This window comes from Podarcis liolepis, assembly GCF_965112155.1.
Source record: "Podarcis liolepis genome assembly, chromosome: 7".
NCBI lineage: Eukaryota > Metazoa > Chordata > Lepidosauria > Squamata > Lacertidae > Podarcis > Podarcis liolepis.
In genome coordinates this window covers 72,686,827-72,712,694 of record NC_139561.1, presented here as the reverse complement: position 1 = coordinate 72,712,694, position 25,868 = coordinate 72,686,827, and the positions used below count along the sequence as shown (strand labels likewise).

Sequence of the window (25,868 nt, the reverse complement as noted above, 5' to 3'; positions counted from 1 at the left end):
CAAACCTTACTGAAGGAACTGTAAGCCTAGAACAATTACTATACCTCTAGAAGTTTTAGACATTTTCCTTCATAAATGGGAATGGTTCTGTTAAGTGGGTAACTCTGAAGTATAATCTGGCTTGCAATGCAATGCTAGATCTATGTAATTAGGAATTTGTAGAAATCTTTTGATATAGGTTTCCGAAGTACCAAAACTCTGGCATCATTTTTTTTTCAAAGTCACCTTTGTATCAATAGAGACATTGAAGCAACTGCTATAAATGAGTGATCAAATATTGAATTCCATTTCATGATTCCGTCCCCACCTTGAAGAACAAAGGATTGATATTCTTCTGTGACAGGGTTTTTGTCCCTCTGAATTGCTTTGCTGAATAAAAGGTCAAGGCACAGATGAAGCAAAATATATTTTGGAGTGCGTTTTTTATATTTAAATTTTTTTTGTGTGAAGCAAAGTTTCTTAAAGCCATGAATGTCTAATTAGATTGTGTTCTGTATTTAATTTGAAACACAATTGTCCTCTTCATAGCGTATACATACCACTAAGATATCTGGACAATACTGCTGTCTTTAAAGATGGAATTTAAAACAGAAGTTTGCGGACAGGTAGGACTGCTAATTTTGTATGCAGAATTTGCTACTTGAAAGAACTTCCAGAATTTAGTTGCATTTTGGATATAAGAATTTTACAGACTTGACGTTTGGGCAAGATTAACAAACACATCACAAGATTCCTCATTATGCCCAAGCACATGTGTGTGTTACATTTCCAAATCTTTCTAGATTCTGACATAGACATTTTCACATCAATACAAAACTGCTTTTTACCTCTCTTGGCAGTCCTTGTGTATGCTCCATCATAAAGGATAATAACTTTAAAGCCCTTTAGGACATGGGCAAGTGTTTTAAATTGGCACAAATTTGGTTTCACCAAATACTGTTAAGCTGTGGAGTTGATTGTCAAGCACTTGGATGAGTGTGTTTGTGTATGATTTAGGTATTAGAAAGCCAGCCACTTCTACTAGACCTAAAAGCCAGATAAGCTTCACAAGACAAATCCTGCAGCTTTACTCAGACAAAACAAAGACATATTATATGACCAAGAGCTACAGGATTTTTTCTTTTATCAGAACCATGGTCAGTTACTGTTACCATAGTACCCCAAATATCTGGCTGGACTGAAAAGCCATTTTTACAAGGATTTCCTTCCTCAATGAGTCAAGAGCTACAAACCCACGAAAATTATCTTCCTGACTCACAGCATACAAAATTGTAGGAAGAATGAACACTGTTCGCACAACAATGTAATTCTGTCAAACAGATAATACTAATGGAGGTTCAGACAAGCAGCTTGTTCTCTCCCAATGACTTGTTATTTTTCACTATGTTCTAATCAAAGGCAAACTCATAAATTAGGGGCTAATTATTTATTATGGATGTTCAAGTTGGCCAATCTGATCTGTAAATTTAAGACCTATGAATTTATTTCCTATAATGCAAATGTACTTCACTGCAGTTTAGCACAGTGCAAAAGATGCAAACAGGTAAAACATCATAAATTGAGTCTCAAATGAATATTAAAAATATGGCAAAAATAGAGTTTGTACAAAAAGTTCTTTAGACTCTGAAGATATCTCAAATCAATGGGAATTTGAGCTTTAAATCATTCATTCAGAAGGGTGTAAAATCTAATATTATAATCAAATTAGCAATTCTATTATCTAGAGCATAAAATATTTATTTACATTTTCACTGTACTTCGTAAGAATTTACAACCATTCTCATATCTTTGTTCAAAGCAAACAAAAACAACATTAAAATTGAGCACATAATTGTCTGTTTTTATGTTTGCACACTATCAAATTGAGTTGAAGTCATTAGATGTTATCCATATTAGTAGCATAAAAACAGGATAAGTTTATTGACTGCCTTCCTACATGAAACTTCTCATATATCCAGACAGTGGGACTTAAAATCATATGACTAAAAACAATTTGCACAAGTTTACAAATGTACTTGAAGCTGTTAAAAAAGCAACCAATTGAAAGTTAAATGCAACTAGATTAGATTAACAATTATGAAATTTCAATTTGATGCTACGATTAGACCTAGCTCTGACTCATATGCCACAAGTGCCAGATGTTGGAAATTGCAAGAAATTTGCATGAATTTGATCACTCACATAGGCAGTTTTTTTTATATCTAAAAAAAGATGTTTCTTGCAAGAATTACCAATAAAATGTTTTAGGACACAATTGAATTTGAAATAGGTAATGTTTTGAATAGATTTTTGAGTTTTATTGAAATCTTACATGAACAAGAAGAAATTGGAAATACAATCACATCAAGGAACAAATTGCCACGGATTTGACGTTTAGGCCAAACAAATTTTGTAGGGCAGATTTTCAAAAAGGTGTGAAGTTATAACAATTTAAAAACACAGTTAACCTACTTCTAGGAATGCAAAACATACAGTCATGTTATTTTCAATACAAGAAAACTTAATTTTGTTTTAATTTCTTAAAACTACGGAGACAAAGTACTAGCTTTACTTTATGTACAGCATATGCCTATGTAGTCTATCCCAAATCCAAAAAAGAAAAAGGAAAAAATGAAACTGTCCAAAAACAGAAGGTCTGCAAAATCATGATTTAACAGTGTCGCCCATCCTGCTGATAAACTGCTAAAATGAAGCCTAAAACGATAAAAAGCACTGTCTCCCAAAACTGTGTTTGGGAATTCTGCAAGCTCAGTAATGTCCAAGTGCATTTATGAGAAAAGAAAAAAATAATAAAAGACTTGAGTATATACACAAGAGAGTGATTCTTCAGCCCAATACAAATGGCAGCCAATCACTACTGAAGGATGAAACATTAATTTTTGGAAGGATGTAGAGCTATAGCCAAATTCTATCTTTCCAATATTCCCACGCCCTCCTTATTTGTCTTACTTCCACTGTTGCCCATACGTATCCTGATAAAATTCCTGGTTGTCATTATTGTAACCATAGTTACCGGCATAGTCACCACCTTGCTGAAGCGGCTGCTGAGCGATGGGTTGGGAGCCCCAGTTCTGCTGGTTGTTGGTCTGGCGGCGCTTGGAATCCGGTTGGTTGTACCCATCAGCCTTTCTCTTGCCTCCCACGTTGCCCCCACGGTTGCCCCTGGCTCCACGAGCACCACGTCCTCTCTGCTGCTGGGCAGGACCCCCTCTCCCACCCCTGGCTCCTCTTGGTGGTCCCATTGGTGCCCCCCTCTGGGAATAGCCAGCTCTACCTCTTGGTGGTGGTGCTCCCCGCCCCCTAGGTGGTGGAGGTGCGCCTCGCCCACCCCTTCCTCCTCCTCTTCCTCTTATAGCATAGCCATCATCATAGCCGTAGTAAGGATCTTCATAGCCACCACGGTAGTCATGATAGTCATAGCCATAGTAATCATCATAATAATCTTCATAGCCATAGTAATCTGGGGGATAGCCATAGCCGCCTCTCCCTCCACGCCCTCGGCCTCTAATTGGAGGTGGCATACGAGGTGGAGGATAGTAATAATAATCTTCGTACCTAGTGAGCAGGAAAAAAGCATTAGCATTAGTTCATGCTGCTTTCTCAATTTAAAAGTTCAAGCGGAGTTCAGCATGCCAGATTAAAGTAGATTTTTATTATGTTGCTATCAGACAGAAACTCCCATCTTTGAGCTACGGTACAGTTAATGAAGTTAACACTCACGCAGTACTTCTGGAGGCTTGTCTGGCAGCCTGGCGTTCTTTCCTTTTCTTATCTGGAGGCTTAGCTAATACTATTTCAATTTCTTCCCCCTCTATCTCTTTTCCATTCATTTCGTTCATGGCCTGTTTGGAAGGGGAAAGAAGTTTAAATTCCATTCTACAGAGAAGAATCCTTCAGGATTTCCCACCTTTCCACTCTTCTAAGTCCTGATATTCTCACGTCCACAGTAATTTCATTTCAACACTATGCATATTTACATACTGAATGTTTTAGGAAGCGAATCGCTTTAAATTTGCCTGAAACAAGCACAGAACACTTGTGTGCCTACTCTGGTGTAGGAGAGACTTCTGTAACAATGAAGAGCTACTATTAGCTCTTTGTTTTAAAGCAGGGCATTGGACTGAAGGCTGATCACCCTTTCTGGAAGGAAGACAAGACAGTCTCCATTAGTGCTTCACAGTGAGAAACACTTTTTCTTGCTTGAGCTGCTTTTAAAGATGGAGAAGACTGGAAAGCAAATACAGTGGTACCTTGGTTCTCAAACACCTTGGTACTCAAACAACTTGGAACCCAAACACTGCAAACTCGGAAGTAAGTGTTCTGGTTTGCGAACTTATTTCAGAAGTCAAACATGCTCCGTTTTGAGTGCCACACTTCCGCTCTGAGTGTTACGCTGAGGTCTGTCAGTTTTTGCTCTTTATTTTGCATTTTTGTTTTTGTGGCTCTTTGATTTTGTGACTGTGTGGAACCCAGTTCAGCTACTGATTGATTGGTTGGTTGGTTGGTTGATTGATTGATTGATTGATTGATTGTGTGACTGCAGTAAATTCTTTATTACTTTCATTTTAATGGTCTCATTAGATAGTAAAAATCATGTTAATTTGATGTTTTACGGGTTGTTTTTAAAAGTCTGGAACAGATTGATCCATTTTGCAATACATTCTATGGGAAAGCATGCCTTGGTTTTAGAACAGACTTCCTGAATGGATTAAGTCTGAGAACCAAGGTACCACTGTAGGTAAAGCGGAAGGAAAAGTTGGGGGTCTTGGGGGGGGGAGATTATTTTCCCCTAGAACTTTGTTAATACAGTGGTACCTCGGGTTAAGTACTTAATTTGTTCCAGAGGTCCGTTCTTAACCTGAAACTGTTCTTAACCTAAAGCACCACTTTAGCTAATGGGGCCTCCTGCTGCTGCCGCGCCGCCGGAGCACGATTTCTGTTCTCATCCTGAAGCAAAGTTCTTAAGCCGAGGTAATATTTCTGGGTTAGCGGAGTCTGTAACCTGAAGCGTATGTAACTTGAAGCGTATGTAACCAGAGGTACCACTGTACAAGGCAGCATATGCTATTTAACATATGCAATGTGAATAATGCACTGGTAAAACCTTTCCAATGTACTGGGGGTGAGGGAGAGCAAGAAGATTTTAATGGAAAGTATCAGACTAGATGAACCAGTTACAATATTCAGCATTTATAGAGCATTTTTAGGGGGTTCAAAGCATATACATTGGATTGCATCCAATACCATGCTTGCATGCGTTCCTGCCATAGAGTCTGCAGTATGCCCTGGAGGTTAGGAAAGAAGCTCAAGAAAGGCATGAGATGTGGGGCACAGGCTGTAGCGGGAGGGAGAAGTCAGGTAGAGGCTGACTGCAAAAGCTGATTGCAGCTACCATCTTGCTGAATAATGTAGGTCTGTATGTATCACCACGACATCAGATGAAGAGTTTTCCTTTGCCCGTGCAGTTTGAAATCAAGCTGCACAGGGAAAGGAACAGCAAACGCCAGTTTTGGCTGGGAGCTTTGTTTTCATCTACAGTGCACTTAACGTTATATATGACCTCATGTGTTGGGCTGGTGGGCGTGGCTTGGGGGAAACAACCTCACAGGCCGAAATAGGATTCTTGCCAGGCATAATCAGGGACTGTTCCCCACCCACTGGCCTAGATAATGAAATTGTGCATACCTACCTTGACCGCTGCCCCCCTATCTTCAAAATGAACAAAAGCATAGTCTTTTAATTTCTTCACTCTTTCCAGCTTTCCAAACTCTGAAAAGGATTTCTCCAGTATTTCTTCCGTCACTGTAGTGGCCAAGTTTCTCACAAATAAAACTTTCACCTGTTAAAAAAGGGGGGTGGGATTTTGACATCAGCTTCAGAACTCCAGTAACTCTTACAATACATGCTTGCTCAGATGCAAGAGTGCACTAAATAACCATCCAGGAAAAGATGGCTTTATCTCTGTATCACAAGAGGCATTAATTTTATCACTAAAACTGAAACAGCAACTAAAAACACGGACCACTGACAGCATGTTTCAGTGTTGGCTTTTGGAGAAATGATTAGGCCTCCATCAACTTTTACTTTCAAGATTTCATTTAAGAGATACAGGCACACTTCCATGTTGCTTATTTTTTGTAACAGATTCCCAGGGAACAGATGGCATTGACCAGCATCAGTACATTAACCCTACTGCCAGGTTGAGGAAAAGCATGGATGTACCTGGAATTGTATACTTCAGTCATTCTTACTCCCCAGGGAGGGGAAAAGGCAAAGTATCATCGCAGACATGGCCACCCTACTGTAATGGCAAACTACTTTTGGCTCAAAGGGCTGCATGTTCATTCTTGGCCAAACCCTCTGGGGTGTCCAGGTCAGTGGTGGGTGTGGTCCCCCACACCTCAGTTGCTGCATGCCAATCAGCTTGGGGGGTGTTATTGGCCCCTCTGGGCTCATCAAATGATTGATCCGATGACTGGGGAGAAGGCAATTTGTGTCCCCATCAGGGTGCTGGGGTCACCCAAGCATAGTGTCTTCTTTTAATTCGTTTTCCTTTGCCCCCCCCCCCCAAATTTCTGAGATCTTGGGGGATGGGATCTGTGTCCCAATCTGGGGTTAATCACTTCAGCAGTACAGCCTTTGCTCTATTACCTTTGCCATGACTTCTGGATCTGGTTCCTCTACAGGGTCAGCCCATTCCACAGTAACGACGTTTCCCCAGACTTTTACTTTCCCACTCATCAGCCGACGCCGAGCTTGAGCGGCTGATTTGTGATCCTCGTATTCCAGGAAGCAGAATCCCCGATTCTTCTTTTTATCATCAGGTTGGTGATACAAGATTACATCCACTAAACCCTCTGTAAGAACAAGACACCCGGATGTAACACAGAAGCCTATTTCTAGCTTGAAATGCGAACTGGAATACAGAAGCTTCAGCATAAGCAGATCAAGTCTTCAGCACACTCAAATGATGCAGTACCAGAATACACACACAATAAAGTTCTCCCTTCTCTAGGCACTGGCTCCATCAAACTTACTTCTAGCACGAGATGGTAGAAGTAATGTTTCTTTGCCCAGCACTCAAAATCTGATCCAGGACTGCCATTCCTCTTCTTTTATCTGGCCTCCCAGGTTGCGAGGTCTGCATCATAAAGGTGACACCACCTACCAAATCTAACACCACCTGGGTGGAGGGAGATTCCTCCAATGAAATGGCAGCGCTCCAAATGGTCAGGGCCGACTTACCCATAGGCGCTAGGGGTGTGGGGCAGCCGGGCTCTCAGGGGCGCCCGGATGAGAGTCTGGGGCCCAAGAGTTGAGTCTGGGGAAGAGCCCGCCCATCGGTCAGAGTGCCACAGCTGGCTCTTCTGCTGCAGCGGCTCTGAACCACAAGTTTGGGGGGCGACCAAGCCAGTGAGACGCTGAGGTGGCCGGCTGGCTCCGCTCTCCTGCACGCCTGGGACTGGGCAACCTGGGGGTGGGGGTGGGAGTGCCAGGCAGATCTTTGCATCCCGGCATCGCATATGCTTAAGACAGCCCTGCAAATGGTACTGACATTCTCATTTTGCTGCCACTGGGAGACTCATTTTTACCATAGATGACCTCAACATGCATTCAAGGGATCACCAGTTCTGACTGGATTTGAACTTGGCTGTTCAATATCGTACCACCCCACTCCTTGCACACTCTCACCCCTCTTCTGATACTTGGAAGCTTCCCCACCTCATCAAAACCACTTCTGGGCCATTACAGGGAGGCAAAGAAGCACCTGGTACAGCACATCACTTCCTCTAAGTGGGAAAGCATTGGTACCCAAATGTATAGATTCTCCCCATGCCACCTTTTCCCTTCCCAGTTATTTTAAGCCAATGGAAGAGGAAAGGAGGAGGGAAGCAAACTTGTTTTAAATAAGTACCAGTGGTCCTAGGGTTAAGAGAGAGAGAATCAAGACCAGCCTGCAACCCTCTCAAAGAGCTTAATTTTCATTAGACTTCAAACACCCTGAAATTCCCAAGTCCAAATGAGTGCCTGCGACTCCTACAAAATGTCTGCTGGAAGTTCAAGTAAAATGCAAATTAACTGCACAGCCACTTCAAGCTGGATACCATTCAGGCCCTATGAAAAGGAACTGGGTGGTGTTTCATAGGTTAATATTGTTTGGTGTGTGCATTTTAAGTGGTGCCTTAGAAGGGTTTATATTCTGAAAGATAGAGGATATAACTGTACTAAATATATTCAGAGTCTTAACAGGCATGTTTATTATCAACACTAGTCTGCTTGTTTCATGAGTGAAATGTTAATGCCTTACAACACGTCATATGCTCAACTCCTTACCTGTAACTTTGCTGAACTCTTCTAGTATGTTTTCCTTGGTCTTGTTTTTTGGAATTGATCCAACAAACAGCCTGTTGTTTGCCACAGAGATGCATACGCCAAGGTGTTTACCAGGACGGATTTCATAGTTGTCACACTGAAAAGAACGTTAAGCTGAACACTCATCTTAAAGTTCCAATTTAATGGTACACAGATCAACAAACTCTCCACCTGCTCCAATGGGGAAGATCTCTAAATAAAATGCTATCTACTACAAAAAAAGCTTCATACCTGCATCCCACTTGGGAAAGATTTAAGGTTTCCAGTAATCTAGCTCATTTCCCAATAATAGGTGTTTGCCAGCTCAAAATACACTGTCTAAGGAGACTTCTCAGGTTTAGAATGCTAAATCTAGCCTCACAAACGTCAGGCTAGATGTCTGAGAAGCTCACATGCACAAATCTCCTGTTTCATCCCAGTACCTGGTACTCAGGGGTACACTGATTCTGAACATGGAGGTTAGATTCTTAGCTATCATGGTCATTGTTGTTCATAAATGTCTCTATTAAAGAACTGTGTACATTAGTACAATTCACTGTAATGTAGCTCTGAAGGCTATCTTCAAAAGGAAGATGCTCCATTCCTAAGCACATCATCTACTGTTACTTCACTATCAATAAAACATCCTTTTTCAGATCAAGCAGCCTGGACTCAGGAAATTTTTATGACAGTGAACACCCCAGAACTTATATAAAGTCATCACTATTATACTTCCACTTTATTTTCAATCCATTTCCCAAGTGTGAATTTTCCTTTATCGCTGCTTATACACACTAACATTTTCAGTAAGCTTTCTCCTTAAGGAGGGTTTTTTTAAGCTGTTACCAACAATTTACAATCCATTAGTGTATCAGCGAAGTTAGTATTCCCATTTACCCACTCAGTACATCACTCAAGATGCTCTTGCATAGCATTTCAGCTTCTGCTCTGTTTGAAGAGAGCTTTTTATGGAACAATCCAATTGGTACTTACTTGAGAGTAGGTCCAACTGAGAGTAAAGTCCTACTGAACTCAAAGGAACTTACTTCTGAGTAGACTAGTTTAGGATTGTGTTAGTGCCCGATTGGTTAAATCCTAATTTGCTATTATCTGCACACTTAGCTAACTCACCAATTAACTGTGCCTCCAGTTAATTTATGAAAGATAAATACCATCAATTACAGATCAATTACAGATCCTTGGGGACCCTTCTCTGTACTTGGAAAACTTCTCTGTACTCAGAAAACTATCAGTTAATTTTCCCTTGCCCCTTTTTAGCCAGTTTTATCCATCATTTTGTCCCTTTTCTATCAAACTTTAGGAGCTTCAGTGAGGAACCAACCATCCTTACCTACAACTGCAAATAATTCAAAAAATGTTAACCAAGCCTTTGCAGATGCCTTGCTATTTCATGTTTTCAACTAAAATTTACCTGGGCTGAAAAACAGCTATCAAGGAGTTCTCAATAATAACTCTATGTCCAAGGTCCAAAAGGAGAACTCAAGTCAGATTCATCCTGCAATTTTCCTTATTAACATCAAATGGCATGGTTAAATTGAGAAGTGCCTTAAGTAGCAGCAATTAATGACTAGTTGTTTATAACTAGTTAACTGCTAATTTATAGCTCATTACTGAGTGATCTAGAATACTATGGGAGCTCACTTGCAAAGAAAGTATCCATGAGTTACAGGATGTGACCACAGCAAAGTCATTCCATCCTCCAACATATATAGCATGGCATAACACTTACCAATTTAACTGCTTCTTGTGCTGCATCTTTACTACAGAAAGTGATGAAAGCGTAGCCTCTGTTCTGGCCAGAGAGGGGATCCATCATGAGCCGCAGGTCCCAAATTGGGCCTGCCTTCTCGAATAGTGGTACCAATTCATCTTCATACAAATCCCTAGGAATTTTACCAACAAAAACCTGACGAGGGGGAAAAAATATTTTGTTTGTTAGAAAATGACATTTTTTAAAAAATTCTTAATTCATTTAATAAAAACAATAGATTTGTGTAAGGTGATATTTCAAAATGGTTGATCTTTTCAAACACTCAGAACAGAGAAGCTCTCGCTCTAAGCACATGGGCCACTACCTAGAGCTACTTTAGGAATACCCTTTCTTTAATCACTGCACACAACACAAATACTGGCTCAGTTCAGATGTAACAGGGAACAATGGTTTCCCACCACACAACCTTGGGCTTATGCACTTCCCCTCCTTCCCACCCAAATGGACAGCAAAAGCTTCTGTTTTCAATTTTAAACTAGCCGCAGTTCCCTGTGATGGCGAATTTGTGGAACTCTGGTCATTTAACCCAGCAGTGGGAACCATTTTCAGTCAGAGGGTCACATTCCTTTCTGAGCAACCTTTTCAAGTGGGTGAGGCCAGGAGCCAATAGGGGCAGTCCAACTGATGGGACTCTTACCTTCACAATAGACTACATTCCAGTCAGGTAAAAGTCAGAGGTTTCTACACACACATTTCTCCATTCCCATCCAGGGAAACAAGAGGAATTATCATAGTTCAAGGACTCATTCCAGCTAGGCAAAAACACTTGGGAGGGCATGGAACACAGTCAGGGAGAGGTGTGGCCTGGGGAGAGTCCTATGGGCTGGAAAAAGAGAGGCAAATGACCGCTTTTGTTCCCCACCTGCTTTGTGAACAAATCAGGATTTGAAACCTAATTTGATCCTGACTTGCTGTCACTAACCCTAGTTTAAACAAACCACAGTTCCAAGTTGGGCTGTCATGGGGCACCAAGGCTAGTTTAAAAATGAAAGCAGAAGTTTCAATCTCCTATTTGCAGGGGGGTGCGATGAAGAGTATGTGAGCTCATCGCTTACCGTAGCTCAAAGCTGCAGTGAGTAAACCACTGTTTTCTATTACACCTGGAGGGCCACAAGTTAGCCAAATGAACAACAGCTCTGAATATTACTGCAGTTAAAAGACAGGCTTTCAAAGTGTTTCCTGTCAAAATTTGGTTGGAAAACTCAGCTTAACAATTATTTTCATTATAGCTAAAACTAAATAATTAGTTTTTAAGTCTTATTAGACGAAATAGGCAACTATTGTTAGGTAAGGACAATCTTTATGTATCTGCAATTTATGTGCAGCAGTATGTACATACAAACCTCTGTGCCGATGCCAGGCTGGGATCCTGAGTAGACCGTATCTGGAGGGGGGCCACCATACTTCCGCTGGCCTGTAGTCACGTCCAAAGTATAACCAGTCCTCTCTAGCAAAGCCTGAATAAAGGATGAAGAATTAGAAGTAGATGTTTTCATCGCACAAGTGGCATTCAACAACACATTCTTTACCAAGACAGAAAAACAAACCAGAAAGAGCCCCATCCACAGAACCTCTTGCATATTTTATCTATCTATGTATGTGTCTATCCTATACACCACCCTATACCCCGAGGTCTACAGGGCAGTTCACAACAAGACCACAACATATAAAATCAAACCAAAAGCAGTAACCCAATAACCCCCCACAAAAAGGCCACATTCTAAAAGGGTGTTGGATGTCAATAAGATCAACCAAAGAAGAGTCTGGATTTGATATCCTTGCTCCTGAAGGAGTCTCAAAGTGGCTAACAATCTTCTTTCCCTTCTTCCCCCACAACAAACACTCTGTGAGGTGAGTGAGGCTGAGAGACTTCAGAGAAGTGTGACTAGCCCAAGGTCACCCAACAACTGCATGTGGAGGAGCAGGGAAGTGAACCCGGTTCACCAGATTACAAGTCTACTGCTCTTAACCACTACACCATGCTGGCTCTCAGGCCTGGTTAAAAAGGAACATTTTTGCCTGACACCTCAAGGTGTATAATGAAGGCGCCAGGCGATCTTCCCTGGGGAGAGCATTCCATAGACGGGGAACCACTGCAGAGAAGGACCATTCTTGTGTCGCCACGCGAACAACTCGGTGCTGCACCCAGCTAAATGAAGTGCTCTTCCTCTTGCTGCTTATTGGGACCACAGACTAGGCGTTGTATCCAACTAAGTACTACTCAGAGTAGGCTTACTGAAATTAATGACCAGGGCTGGGTAATACCTGCTTGCCATTGTTGTAATACACCGACAGCTAAACATTGTGATATGGTGGTATATTACGATGTTGGAAAGAAGGCGGAGAGGAGGAAGGCAGTTGCCGGCCACAGAGACAATTAGTGTCACTGTGCACAGCTTCTGCCTCTTCCAAACCCGCAGCCACCTCTTCCAGCGCATGGTGCATGGAGGAAGGAACCCAACCATGCAAGGAACAGGGCGAAGTCGCTTCCTCCTCCAGCTCCCACCCATTCTAAGGCAACTGAGGAAGGCTCACAAATGCTCCGTCCGTGCGCCTGCATCAGCTGCTGCCGCCTTTGCATGGACAGGTGGGGGAGGGCTGCCTCTTTCTCCCAGGAGAAAGAGGTAGCTTGCACATGCTAAAGTGATTGAGGAAAGAAGTGGCCATCGAGTCCCTGTCAGGGAAAAGGGCGGGGTATAAATTAATAAATATATAATAATTATAATAATGGAGGCACGTTTCTCTCCTATATATAGATAGGGCTCTTTTGCTATTACGCATTTGCAACACTCGTGATTGTAACTATTTATTTCATGTCATACAAACCCTCCCCCCTCAATACAATTCTTTCCTCCAGTACAAGTCCTTAAAGCAACATCAGAACAATGCAATTAATTACTTAAATACTGAAATATCTACATAGAAGTTCAGAAGAACCTTTATCTGTTCCCCTGTACACTCAGCATATGTATACATTACCTTAATCTTTGCTTCATCTGGCCCCTTTGTTGATTCTTGTACTTTGCTTCCTTGTTTCTCTCTCTGTCTGTAAGTCTTCATAACTCCACATAAAAATGCACTTTTGTTCTGCAGATACAATTTATGACATCATTCAAGAGGAAGGCATAAAAAGAAACCTGAAGCCATTGAACCTTGCATAACACTCAACTGCTGCAACTTTTGACAGAACTAAGTAGAGTGCTTCAAAAAAAAAATATCACTTTGTACAATTTATTTAACACAAACAACCACTCCATTGAACACCACATCAGGCCAAGGACTCTGAATATGAGAGTCTTTTTACACGCATGCAACTCTAGACTTTAACAGTGCAGCCCTATACATGTCTACTCAGCAGTAAGCCCCACAGAGTTGAATGGGATTTCCTTCCACTAAGGAAACATAGGATTCCAGCCTAAATGCAGTGTTTGAGGGGTAAGGTTGTCATAAAGACACAGTGCAGAAGAGTTCAGAAAAAAGTATGACAACCTTTGTTGGTGCTTGTTATAGTCATGTTAGAAAGAATGCTACATTTGTGAACCTATTTCTTCACACCACAGGAGCTCTTACCTTACCTGTACATGCGACAGGTCACTTTCCTTAAACTGCTGTAATACAGAGAGGGCTCCTTCTTCGTTAAATTCTCTAAGAGCATCTATTGCTCTCTCATCAAGATCAACATAAGCTACCAATCCTAAAAAATTAAAAATAGAAAAAAGTTACAGATTCCCATTTAATTATACAGAGGCAATTTCATTCAAAAACACTATTTTATTTTGCTAAATTTGAAGTAATTTGAGCTCAGTACATCAAGGTAACTACGGCAAACTAAAAAGTTATATCCAGAAACAGAAACTGTATGGATATTCTGCTGCACAAAGCAACACTACATATCAGGGTTTGAAACAATGACCTCTGGCTCACATTCCCTTTTAGGATATTTCTTTAAGATGGAGCCATTACAAACGATGCATAAACACTACATAATCTAACAACAGTTGTGCTACAGCAGCTATCTGAGCAACCTATAAAACCAACTTCTCCCCTTCAAAAAAAACTAAAGTGAAAAATTATCCCCATTTCTATAAAAAGGAGATTACAATGAATGTTTTTTACTACAGATAAATACCGTTTTGCCACAACTTTCCAGCCAGTGACATTATTTCAAGCCCTGTTATGTACATCAAGTACACTAATATTAAGCTTACAGGTGCAGACCCACATACAGTAGGACCAGTTCTGAAGCATAAAGTACTTTCTTTTACATTAAAGTTAATATAAGTTTATGAAAAATGTAGAAAATTTCTAATTCCATCAGTATTAAATGGTAAGGTGCTGAGATATTTGTACCAACTTCCAATAACTATCCAGAGTGTTTTGAATACTTCGGGATTTTAAAGAGCACTGAAAACATCTTTCTTCTCTATCACACAGAATAGCAGTGCACAAAGACTGCATTTCAGAATTGAACCTGCATATTGGAAGGCATATTTTGTACTGGGACAAAACTCAGCAGAGGTTTTAAAAGTAATGAAGTTCAGCCCCAAGTTTAATTATAAAATTAGTTGTAGCGAACACTACTAACGGACACCAGTGGGGAAAGTTTAACCATGAAGATAGTTGTACAAATATTGTTGAATACTAGGTAGTAAAAAGTTTTAACATTAATGCACTTTCAAGTTTAGATAAATGTCAAACTCCCCATGACACAACCTCAGTTGCAACACATTCTAAAATCCTGTACATGCATTTCTCAGACACCTACACTCAAGCCACTAAGTGTACATCATCATATAGCACCGCCTTAGAGAAGTGTCTCTCTAAGGAAATAAAAGCTATCTGGCAGGCACTCATTGGGATTGTCATTCAAGACAGATCAGCCACATGAGTCAAAATATCAACATAAAGAAGACAGATATGGTATTGTTTTGAACTGCCTTAAACTTGCATAACGTTTAGAGTATTTTAGGGGGGAAAGATAAAGCAGATCTTGCCACTGAAATATTTGAGATAAGGGCATGAAGCAGTTCCATTTATATTTCTAAATATATTCACAACACGCATACTAAAGAGGAAGAGGAAGTTTCTATTTCACACCCCCAAAAATATGCGTTTCCTAAGCAGAACATGTGTTCTCTCTCTCTCTTTAGAATACACAATAAGCCACTTGCTCCATGCAAGATAAACGTAATTCAAATAATAATTATTAATCTGAACACATCAGTGTAATTACTGATATGGACTGAAATATTCACTAGGAGCTGGACAAACATGAAATTCACTTACAGACTGGAATTCAAACGTAGCCCTAAGTCAAGCAAGCAAGCTATTTCCCTCAATAAGCCAAGCACCTATTAAAATATTAAGTGTTTAACACAGTAACTATAAATTGGTGATTATTTTATAGAGGAAACTTACAATTCAGTAAGCTGGAATGTCCACTTTTACTTGTGTCTATGAAACAGTTAAGTGCCCTGATGACCTAAGATACTGTCAACATGTCAAACCCAATTTGACCTCAAAGAAGTGAAAGCAGCTGTACATTCAAAGCTACACAGTACAAAACACAAGTAAATTTTTTTCAACTTTAAAACCTAAAAATTTGAAAATCGTTTGCCTTCACTTTCATAACCAATCAGAAACAAGAAATGCATATTATACCTGTCTGAAATATTTCATCAAGTCTCTCTGCCACCTTCTGTGGGAGGCCTGCCTCTATCAGTGTCTTGTAGTGTTCTGTGTGAGTTACACTGGAAGTATCCATTGGTTCTTCCTCTTCTTTTAACTGTACCGCATTACCATTCACCTGATTAGCCATTTTATTATGCTGCTGGAAAAAATTCAGGAGCTATATTACATAAAGCCAGAAATAACTAATTTGTAGGACAATGCATTTATCTAAACTAATTTGTAAACATGCTGCAAGTGACTTGAATTAAACCTATTATTTAAAGCCTTTAGAATGCAGCTCACCTACATTAAATAAGTACAGTTCTAAATACTGTGGAACATGTACATGGAATAGCGCACAATTTTAAGCACTTCATGTACATCAGATCTAATTTTGATTTTGGCATTAATTTCTGTGATCTTAGTGGTGGGGAGTATACTGAAATGCATGAACATCTGCCATTATTACCCTGGTCTCAAAAAGATTTTAAGTCAATGTGCTTAATACAGAGGCCTACAGGGCAGCTCAATATGCAAATGTCAATACTTGCTTTCCATCTTTCCCATAGTTTTCTGGCTTATTTCCATACCTTCCTTCAAATCCTGTTACATAAGAGAAGCCATGCTGCTTTAATGTACACTAGTTGCCAGAACACTTTTTTTTAAAAAAATAAAAAACAACATGCCACATTAGGTTTTGCACAAGTGGAACAATCGATAAACGAATTGCATGTCACATACCAGCAAGATGAACTTGTATTAAATTCTGCATATCATAGCACAGCATGTTATTCCAGATATTAGAGTTTAAATGAAAGGTTTAAACGAAAGGCAGCACCTTCAATTTTCCATATCAGTGAGAAAGACTTGATGCGAAAGTCAATAAGAAGACTGCAGAGATATGAATAAAAAAAAAGTAGCACTATCTTCTCAAACAAATACTGAGGTATTTTGCCAACTTATTTTATGTGTCTGATTACAAACTGGTGCTTAATATTCAGGCGTGACAGCACAGGTGATATAAACAACTACTTAAGGAAGAGGGCTGGTTGACAGTGCCATATTAGCAGAGAGGCAAAGCAATCTTGATTTCACCAGAAAACTCAGTAAGACATATGAAACAAATATTTTTTAAAAAACGTTTTAAGTGCAGAACACTAAAACTAGTCCTTCAAATACTAGATACAACTTTAAGATAATCATCCAATTAAAAGCATGCAATACAATTAATGTATCAAAAGCAAGACAAAAGAAGATGTCCCACTCCAGAAAAGTTTTGCCATCAAAACATTTTAGTTCAAGGTCAATGAGTACTTTAATGGGCTATGACCATACTGTAGCTTGTGCAGAATAACTGGTACACTATTCCATTTTTGTAGCAGATGCCACCACACTCCTTTCTACTACAGACTGTACAAAATCCCTGAAATTATTGCTACTTCATGTTTCTGAGCACATGTCCTACTTTAAGACCAAAAGAACAAAATGCTTTCAAGCTGAACAAAACTGTTTTGGTGATCCACAAAACCAGGGCCTCTAGTTTATTGAGGTTGCTCCTTAATACCTCTGCACTTACATGAAAAGCAGCAGTGGTGCATTAAGAGACAAAACCCCACAAAGAATTAAGACCAGTTGCTTCTTAGCAAATACTGCACCCTGAACACGGGATTATGATGCTACAAGTTTTCCCCAAAGAATTTCTCAGTGGTTAGTCCATTTTTCTCCCTCAAGTGAAAGCATGTTTAGAAGTGTTACATCCACACTACATGCAGCATTTTATGGATTCCAGTTCTGCTTTGTCACCTGTTACTTCCTTTGCGGGGAACACAACACCGAAAAAAGTAGGTCTGCCACACACAAAGCCATTTTTCTAGTGAAAATTGTATCCAAGCAAAGGCTAGTGGGACAAATGTAACCCACTTTGGGAGATTCATTGTTTCTAGATACCTCATCTGCACTATACAGTGAACTCTTAGGTTACGTACCTCTCTGGATATGTAATCTTCGGGTTGCTAAAGCGGCAAACCTGGAAGTATTTTTCCGGGTTTCGCCACTCGCGCATACGTGGAAGCACTCTATCATGCTGTGCCCATGCGCAGAAGCGGTGCCTCTGGTTACGGATTTTTCAGGGTGTGCACAGACCCCCGGAACAAATTAAATCTGTATCCAGAGGGTCCACTGTATATTTAAAACATCATCAGACCACTAAAAACAGCATCTTCACCCTAAGACTCCTAGTTTATTAAGGGTGCTGAGAGTATTTAGTAGACCCCACTGAGCTCCAAACTCCAGTCATCCTCTCTTCCCATAGAACTCTGTGAATTGTAGCTCTCTAAAAGGGAACCGAAGTCTATTAACAACTCTCAGCATCCTTAACAACATACACTTCCCAGGATTCTTTGGCGGAAGCCATGACTGTTTAAAGTGATATAATACTGCTTTAAATAGAAAGTGCAGATGGGACCCTTCGCCTGATCACAGGAACATGGGCTTGATTATCTCCAACAATGAAATGCCAACACTACCAAAGCAAAGACAACTTGAGGGATATGGGGATATGTAGCACCCAAACAAAAAATAACACCACCTTTACTTCTTATTCTAAATACTATTGTTTCAAAGCATTCTCCTCCAAGAGAATGTTCATATAGCTGACATTTATAAAGATTCTCAATGCACTTCAGTGCATCTCTCAAGGGCTTGAAAAAGAATACAGAAGAAACAAGCATGTCTATCAATGTTTTAGTGATAAAAAGATGATTGGTTGATTAAGATATTTACAGATAAGTTTAGTTACCCTACGTACATAGAATTCCTAGAAAATACTTCAAGGCCATTCTAATTTCTCTTCAGAGGTGGTAGCACAATGAAAAAGAAACTTGGCCCTTGTGGGCAGAGCTTCGCCTTTCTGCAGACAGCTGTGGATTCCACAAGGAATCAGAGTCTAGAGTGTTTATGGGGAGGTTCATATTTTATAGAACTTAGTTATTAGCATTATTAGAAATATGCTAATACAGCTTTATTAGCAAAGCAGTAACCTTGATGAAGCTAAACAAGTCTGGGTTGGCTCAGTGGATAGATGAGAGACTCCATGGGAATCCTATGTTTGCTGACTTTTAAGTGTCACAAGAGAAGGAAGGTAAGTGTATTAAATAAACTATTAAAAAACAACAATGTATCAATCCCAAGGAAATGACACCTTCAGCACAGTTCAGTTTGTTACACAAATTACTTAACAAAAATTCATGTATGAAAATTATATACAGTATAAGCAGAATGTCAGAACAAGCAATACTCAAGATTTGTCTCCATATTTTACTGTTCTATTCTGCATGCAGCTGTGAAAGAATTGCATACAAGCTTTGACATGAAGTAAGCTTTTGGGGCCAGGGAAATCCTTTCTGGAGGAAATGTGATTGTACCCCCTCCCCCGGCCATGCTGATAACATTCAGGCACCAAACTGAAAACATTTATGTCTAGGCTTTTGGAATACAGTTCGTATGGAGCCTAAATCTATACTGCACAGTACTGTTTATTTTTCACTACATGGCATTATAGTTCTTCATATAAACAACTGATGGTTTAAATTGCTTTATCGTGTTTGTTTTTTATAGTTGCTGTTAAGACACCCTGACCTTCTGTAGAAAGATGGGAAGAACAAAAAATAAACTAACAGTCACTGCGCAATCGAAACCCATCAACAAATTCACATGATCCAGTACTACTATTGTTTTTGAGTTTTACCTTCACAACTCACTATAATGGACTCATTTGCACTGAATTTACAAATGCAGATAAAAAACATTCAATAACACAGTTTATGATCCAATACAATTAGTTAAGAATTTTCCTCACACATTTATCAAGCTTCTGTTCTGCCTTTCCATAAAGATGTTCAAGAGGATTCTCTTTTCTTCTGAATATACCAAACTATGGCAAACTTAAAAACTAAACAAACTCGTTACACAAATAATTACAGAAACTGGGTATTTACCAGGCTATTCTTCTCAGCCTTCTGCTCTAATATTACTACTACCACCACCAAGCACAGGTTGCTGCAAATACAGCAATGCATATAACTAAAAGCCTGATGCTATGCTCAGAGGTCCACAGATTCACTCATCGCAGTTACCATGGCAACCACCCCTCTTCCCTAGACTCTGACTTCACATTGCGCTTTCGAGTCACTAAACTTCCAAAGCAAGATAAAGAGACTTACCCTACCTCCCGCTGCCCCAAGTCTGGAACTCAGGCTAAAGGCACTCAGAATGCCTCTAAGGCACAGTGTGAAATCAAGGGTTAGACCCTCCCACCTATTAACCTTATTCCAAGCTCAGTCTCTTACACTGCATGACACTGTGTAGTGTCAGAGATGGAGCACACACATATAGACACTCTGTGCAGAGGGGTAGGGGGTGGGGCCAGGGTTGGAGGTGACCATAAATAATGGCTGGCTACCAAAGCCCCACCTTTGCGGGCTCCTTCCCAAACACCACTTTTTTGCTTTCACCTGTGCAAAATAACCTGCATCTTATGCTCCAGTCATCACTCCATGCAAGAGCAGGGACAGGGGTGGCACTGTGGTCTAAATCACTGAGCCCAGGCTTGGTTGTAAAGTGGGGTGAGGTCCTGCTGCTTTGTCCCAGCTCCTGCCAACCTGGCAGCTCAAAAGCATATCAGTGTGAGTAGGTACTGCTGCGGCAGAAAGGCAAACGGCGTTTCCATGCACTCTTGCACTTGTCATGGTGTTCTATGCATGCTGCACCAGAAGCAGTTTTGTCATTCTGGCCACATGAACTGGAAAAGCTGTCTACGGACAAACACCAGCTCCCTTGGCCTGAAAGCAGAGGTGAGTGCTACACCTCATAGTGAAATTTGACTGGACAACCATCTAGGGGTACTTTACCCTTTTACCATGCAAGATTCCTTTGCACTAGTACTTGGCTGATATTCTGTCAATGCACCTGTGGCTTTTGTAATGCCTCTGTGAGATATATTTGCTACCCTATTCTATGTTCTAGCAACCTGCTACAGTGTGTTAGACCAAATATTTGTGGAATGACAGCAGGACAGGGCAGCTGTATGAGATATACTAAAGAATCTTGTTTTGACCATGAATGTTGTAAGTTCATAAATGCAGAATGGAGTATATGCGCTGCTTATCCTATGGGCCCCTGCACTTGGATATTAGTAGTAGATAGGTAGCCGTGTTGGTCTGCCATAGTCAAAATAAAAAAATTCCTTCCAGTAGCACCTTAAAGACCAACTAAGTTAGTTCTTGGTATGAGCTTTCGTGTGCATGCACACTTCTTCAGATACGTATCTGAAGAAGTGTGCATGCACACGAAAGCTCATACCAAGAACTAACTTAGTTGGTCTTTAAGGTGCTACTGGAAGGAATTTTTTTATTTTGGATATTAGTGTTATGCATTTAGTTATCATTCATGTTTCAAAAGTATAGCCTTGCACTAGTGCCAGTTAGGGTCCCAATTCCAGCATCCTATGCAGGAGGGCCAACTAATTTTATGCCTCCTATACACTGTTATCCACTTGGAACTGCTGCAAAGCTTTAAAGTTCTATGTGTTGAACTGGGCTGCCCAAGTTCACTGCACTAGTGTAGGAACAGGGCTTACAGACACACTAATGCAGGGCATATCCAAAACAATCCTAAGCTTGTTTACACTCAAGTCCCACTGTATTCACCATAGGTTGCTTCCTTAATTGTGACCCTAATCAGCTCAGTTGCTTCCTGACATGACTATGACTCAAGAAATAAACTTATTCTAAGATTATAGAATAACTTTTTACACTAGAGTAATGTGAGGTTTATTCTATTTTAGTGTTTCTATTTTTATACCAAGCAAAAATCTTAATACAGTAAGTTTGATCAAAAGTTAAAATCAATTAAAATAGGCACCCAACCAACAGACAACATTGTTCTTACACTGGAATTTTATATCCTACTTCAAGAGAAGGCAAATAAGCAAAATAGATTTATTGTTACCAGAGTAGCCCACTACACTCTACTGAAATTTGAGAAATGAGAGACATGTATAGTGCAATCCTATAAAGAAGCAAAACCCATTGAGTTTGATGAGGCTTATTCCCAGGAAAGTGAGTCAGTACAGGGTTGCAGGATTGTAGCCACAGATAATGATCTATAATAGAAGCTAAATTATAACTTAAATCACTGCAGTACTACTGACACCCTTATACAACTTCTGAAAGAGGATATAGGTATGACAAAATGCTATGACAAAAATATTACGGACTACTGTTTAGCAAACTACATTAAAATTATTTGTGTATATTTTTTTGTAACTGAAAAGTTATTCAGCAAGTTTCCCCACTCCATAGCAAGTTACTATGTTTTTACAAGCTAACAACACAGCCCAGCTGCAATCTTTGTATGTGGAGTTTTTAAATCCCTTCTAACTCACATCAAGATTTCAGTGAGAGCTTCAGAAATAACCCAGTTATTTCTGAACTTAAAAATGAAAGCCACAGCTCTCAAATGATTCTATATGTCACCACAAACTCACAATAAACTCTACACTGTCTCTGCATATGTAAAATAGGTATATATGCCTACAATTACAAGTCACCTGGCAGAGTAAACCAAGTATTATCACACACACTCAGGATGGACCATATACCTAATATACCTAAACAGAACATTGAAGTAATTCCTGAAAATAGCACATGCTGCATAAAGAACTTAGCTAGCCTACAGGTCCCATGGATGGTGCTACAAATACAGTAACTTCACAAGTGTAGTACTGTTACAGTTAAAACATTCCACCCCATTTCCTCTACCATCAAAGTTAAACAAGTATCAGCAGCTGTCAATAGCTCCTATGGTATTCTCACTAATCAGAATTCCCAATTAATCACTGTCTATCACAAGGAACAAAGAACCCTTGCCACAACCAAATCTGATTCTGACAGCGCCACGAAAAAGCACTGCGATTAAGTTTCAAATCAAATGGTACTTGGGGGCGGGGCAGGGATATGCTCCATTTGCCAAAATAAAAAATGGGGATGAATCCAGGCTCCCCTTAGGAAAGGGAACATTTGGCAAATGGGTTGTTTTTTTGTTTTTGTTTTTAAGGGCAGTAACTCAAGGCACATTTGCTCGGAAGCGAAAACCTTGCTGTGTTCCCGCAGGCCAGCGATGCACAGGAATGCAGCCCTGCAGCTCGATCCCCGAGTTACAGCTTCGCCCGCAACTTTAAAAAGCCCTGCCGGCTTCCAATGGGACTCATTCCCCGATTTCAAGGTGCCTAAGGCTTATCCGAGAGAAATATTATGCCCGCCGGCCTCAACTCTCCAAGCAAACACCCCTTAGGGACCACAACATTCAAGGCGGCAATTCAAACCGGAGGAGGAGGAGAGGCAGGAATAATACTACTAATAATAATAATTTCCATTTCTACAGGAATGGAAACCCCCTACAAACACGCCACGTGCTCAAAAAGGCAACCCGAAAGGAATCGCAGCATTGGTTTTAAACACCCACACACCTTCCTTCCTCCCCATCCCAGGTCATGCTAGCGGGGTTAGGCCTCCTTCCTTTCCCATTCTCCCTCTCCCGGAATGCGGCGGATCAGGGCCCTCCGCACTCAGCTGAGGATGCCCCTCTAGAGGGGGGGGGGTCGCACGCAGCCGGGCCTACCTTCCCCGCCCCCACGTCGACGGCGCGGGGCCTGCACCGCCCAGACGCATCCCGCCAGGCGCGCCGCGGCCACAAAAGGCGCCTCGGAGAGCGCGGGCCTGGGCATCTCTCTCTCCTCCCCCCCCCCCCGCGCGCCGCCGCCAACTACGAGAGCGCGCGCTTCTCTGTCCCACCCCGCCAACATCCCTTCTTTCCCCCCGGTTACCGGTTCCTCGGCCAGGCGGGCCTTGGCGGGCAGACTCACCGGAGCGGGACCTGCGCGGCGCGGCTTGGAGGCAGCGGCTGCAAATGGCGCGCGCTCCTCCTCTTCCCTCCCCTCATGGACGGCGGGAGCGACCCCGGCAACGCGAGGGGTTTCCCGGAACTGTTTCCAGGGACTGCTCCCCGGCGTCCAATCCGGGGGAGATGTTTCGGAGAGGCAGGCCGGAGACTCTATCGGCGCCAGGAGGCGGGAGCAGGCGGAGGGCCCCCGCGGCCAATCAGAGCCCGAGGAGAGCCCAGGCCAATCCGCACGGCTGGGAAAGCCATGGCGCGCCGGTAGGGTTAGGCGGGGGAGGGGGGGGAGAGAGGGAAGGAATCCAGCGCTTAAAAAAAAGAGCGGACGGTTCCCGCTTTTTGTAGTTCTTTTGCAGACAAAGGAGCCTCGCTGGTCGCCTGGATCTTTCAGCCTTGCGAAGGCCTCTCTGTTGAGGTATCTGGCGGTACTTCAGCCTGGACGTCTTTGAAGGCTCCCTCTTGAAAAACACCCAAAATAAATCCCTTCACAAGTAAAAACCAAAAACAAAGCCTAGTTTCGCAAGAAGTTTAGTACAGATTCTCTCTTCCTGACACGCTCCTCTTCTAGATTTAGGGATTTATCCTTATCATTTTATGGGGGCGCAGGTGTATTTCTGCAGCAGAGGCAGTGGTCGGACCTTTTCGGTTGTAGCCTCTAAATCACAAGTCCTTTTCTTCCCAAAGACGTCTGTGTACTAGGACCCTTTCTTAATTCCCTTTAATAAATGGATTGAAACATTTCTATTAGAAAGAAAAAAAGAAGATAGGGCATTAGCGTTTTATATTACTGTGGTTTTTTTCTTTCCCTTTAAATATATATATTGCAGTGCGTTATTTTGTTGATTTTTTGTTGGACTCGATTTAGGTTTCAACCCCCTATTTAACTCAGTGGAATTTATTTCTGTGTAGATATGTATAGGGCTGCACAATGTTGGCTTGTATATTTGTGGATTTTCAATTTTCTATACTATATGATACGTTACACTATATTATATATTATGTGTAACATAAATTATAAACAATTGTGGGCTGCTTGGTCCTTATACTGCTTATTTAATTTTAATGTATTATAAGTTATTTTGAGTTTTAAACATTAAAACACTCTTGTAAAGACTAGAGGCATGTGCTTTATTTGTGTTTAACCTGTTGACTGTATATTGCTTGATGATCCATTTTTATTTAATTTTGAATAGTAATGACCTTAGGCTATTAAGTTATAGTTTGTGATGTAACATATCCCATTACATTTTGTGGTTGTCATCTTCCCCCAGTGCCATTTTTAATTAAAGGAATATAAATGTTTCAGTTAATTAATGAAACCACACCTGAACTACATGTCACAACGGATGCAACTTTAGCTGTGTACACGTAATACATTTAAAGCATGATCTCCCACAAAACCAAATTCTGAGGACTGTAGTTTACCTCCTCACAGAGCTACAATTCCTAGTACCCTTAACAAACTACAGTTCCCAGGATTCACTGACTGGACCACACTTTGAATGTCCTTTAAATGCATGGTGTACATGCAGCCTGAGAGGTGTTTATTTCAGTAAGAAGAAAACAAAATGGGAAATGACCCATGCTGAATCCAATTGAAGGTGCTTGGTTGTCATTTCAAAGCCAGACCATTGATTCATATAGCTCAGCATCATCTGCAGTGCATTGACTAGACTTTCCGAAAGTATTTTCTCCAGCTCCATCTAGAATTGCCAAGGTTTGAACCTGGAAATTTTGAATGCAAAGGATGCCCTCTTTCAACAAACCCTTCTTCCATCTCTTCTTTGCACTGTATAAGGCCATATTACATCCTGTCTGAAATGTGGTTGGTAGGCATTACTTGCCATGCTGATATAATTCTGTAGGGTTTGTTTGCGTCTGTTCAGACTTGGATGTTACTGATAAATCAGAAACTGTAGTGGAAGTGTCCAGATCTTTCATTCTCTGATTTCATTGAATTTATTCCAGTTGTTTATTCACACTCAATTTAGCAATTTGGTGTTGCCTGTGCTTGTTCCATGCCCATCTTGGCTACTGATCACCAGTGGGCAGTCACCAACATATCAAGCAGCGGACACTACACTTTGAAGCCCCAACTATT

General features: G+C 41.0%; 1 protein-coding gene across 8 annotated transcripts; it reads right to left on the bottom strand.

The window, feature by feature from the left end:
• Nucleotides 1-2,273: 2,273 nt before the first annotated feature.
• HNRNPR (heterogeneous nuclear ribonucleoprotein R) lies at nucleotides 2,274-23,896 on the bottom strand. Of its 8 annotated transcripts, none has more exons than XM_083512308.1 (12): nucleotides 23,736-23,805; nucleotides 16,556-16,705; nucleotides 15,806-15,971; nucleotides 13,720-13,838; nucleotides 13,124-13,231; nucleotides 11,488-11,601; nucleotides 10,103-10,279; nucleotides 8,335-8,470; nucleotides 6,652-6,857; nucleotides 5,690-5,839; nucleotides 3,721-3,842; nucleotides 2,274-3,555 (listed from the first exon to the last, which is right to left on the bottom strand). In XM_083512308.1, the coding sequence occupies exons 3-12, from the start codon at nucleotides 15,960-15,962 to the stop codon at nucleotides 2,946-2,948; spliced, it is 1,899 nt and encodes a 632-aa protein (XP_083368434.1). In that variant the 5' UTR covers nucleotides 15,963-15,971; nucleotides 16,556-16,705; nucleotides 23,736-23,805; the 3' UTR covers nucleotides 2,274-2,945. The 8 variants fall into 8 exon arrangements, with proteins under 8 accessions (XP_083368434.1, XP_083368430.1, XP_083368431.1 ...); XM_083512304.1 differs by having other exon boundaries at nucleotides 15,806-15,974; nucleotides 23,736-23,783; XM_083512305.1 differs by lacking the exon at nucleotides 23,736-23,805 and adding an exon at nucleotides 23,697-23,728.
• Between the last annotated feature and the right edge of the window lie 1,972 nt (nucleotides 23,897-25,868).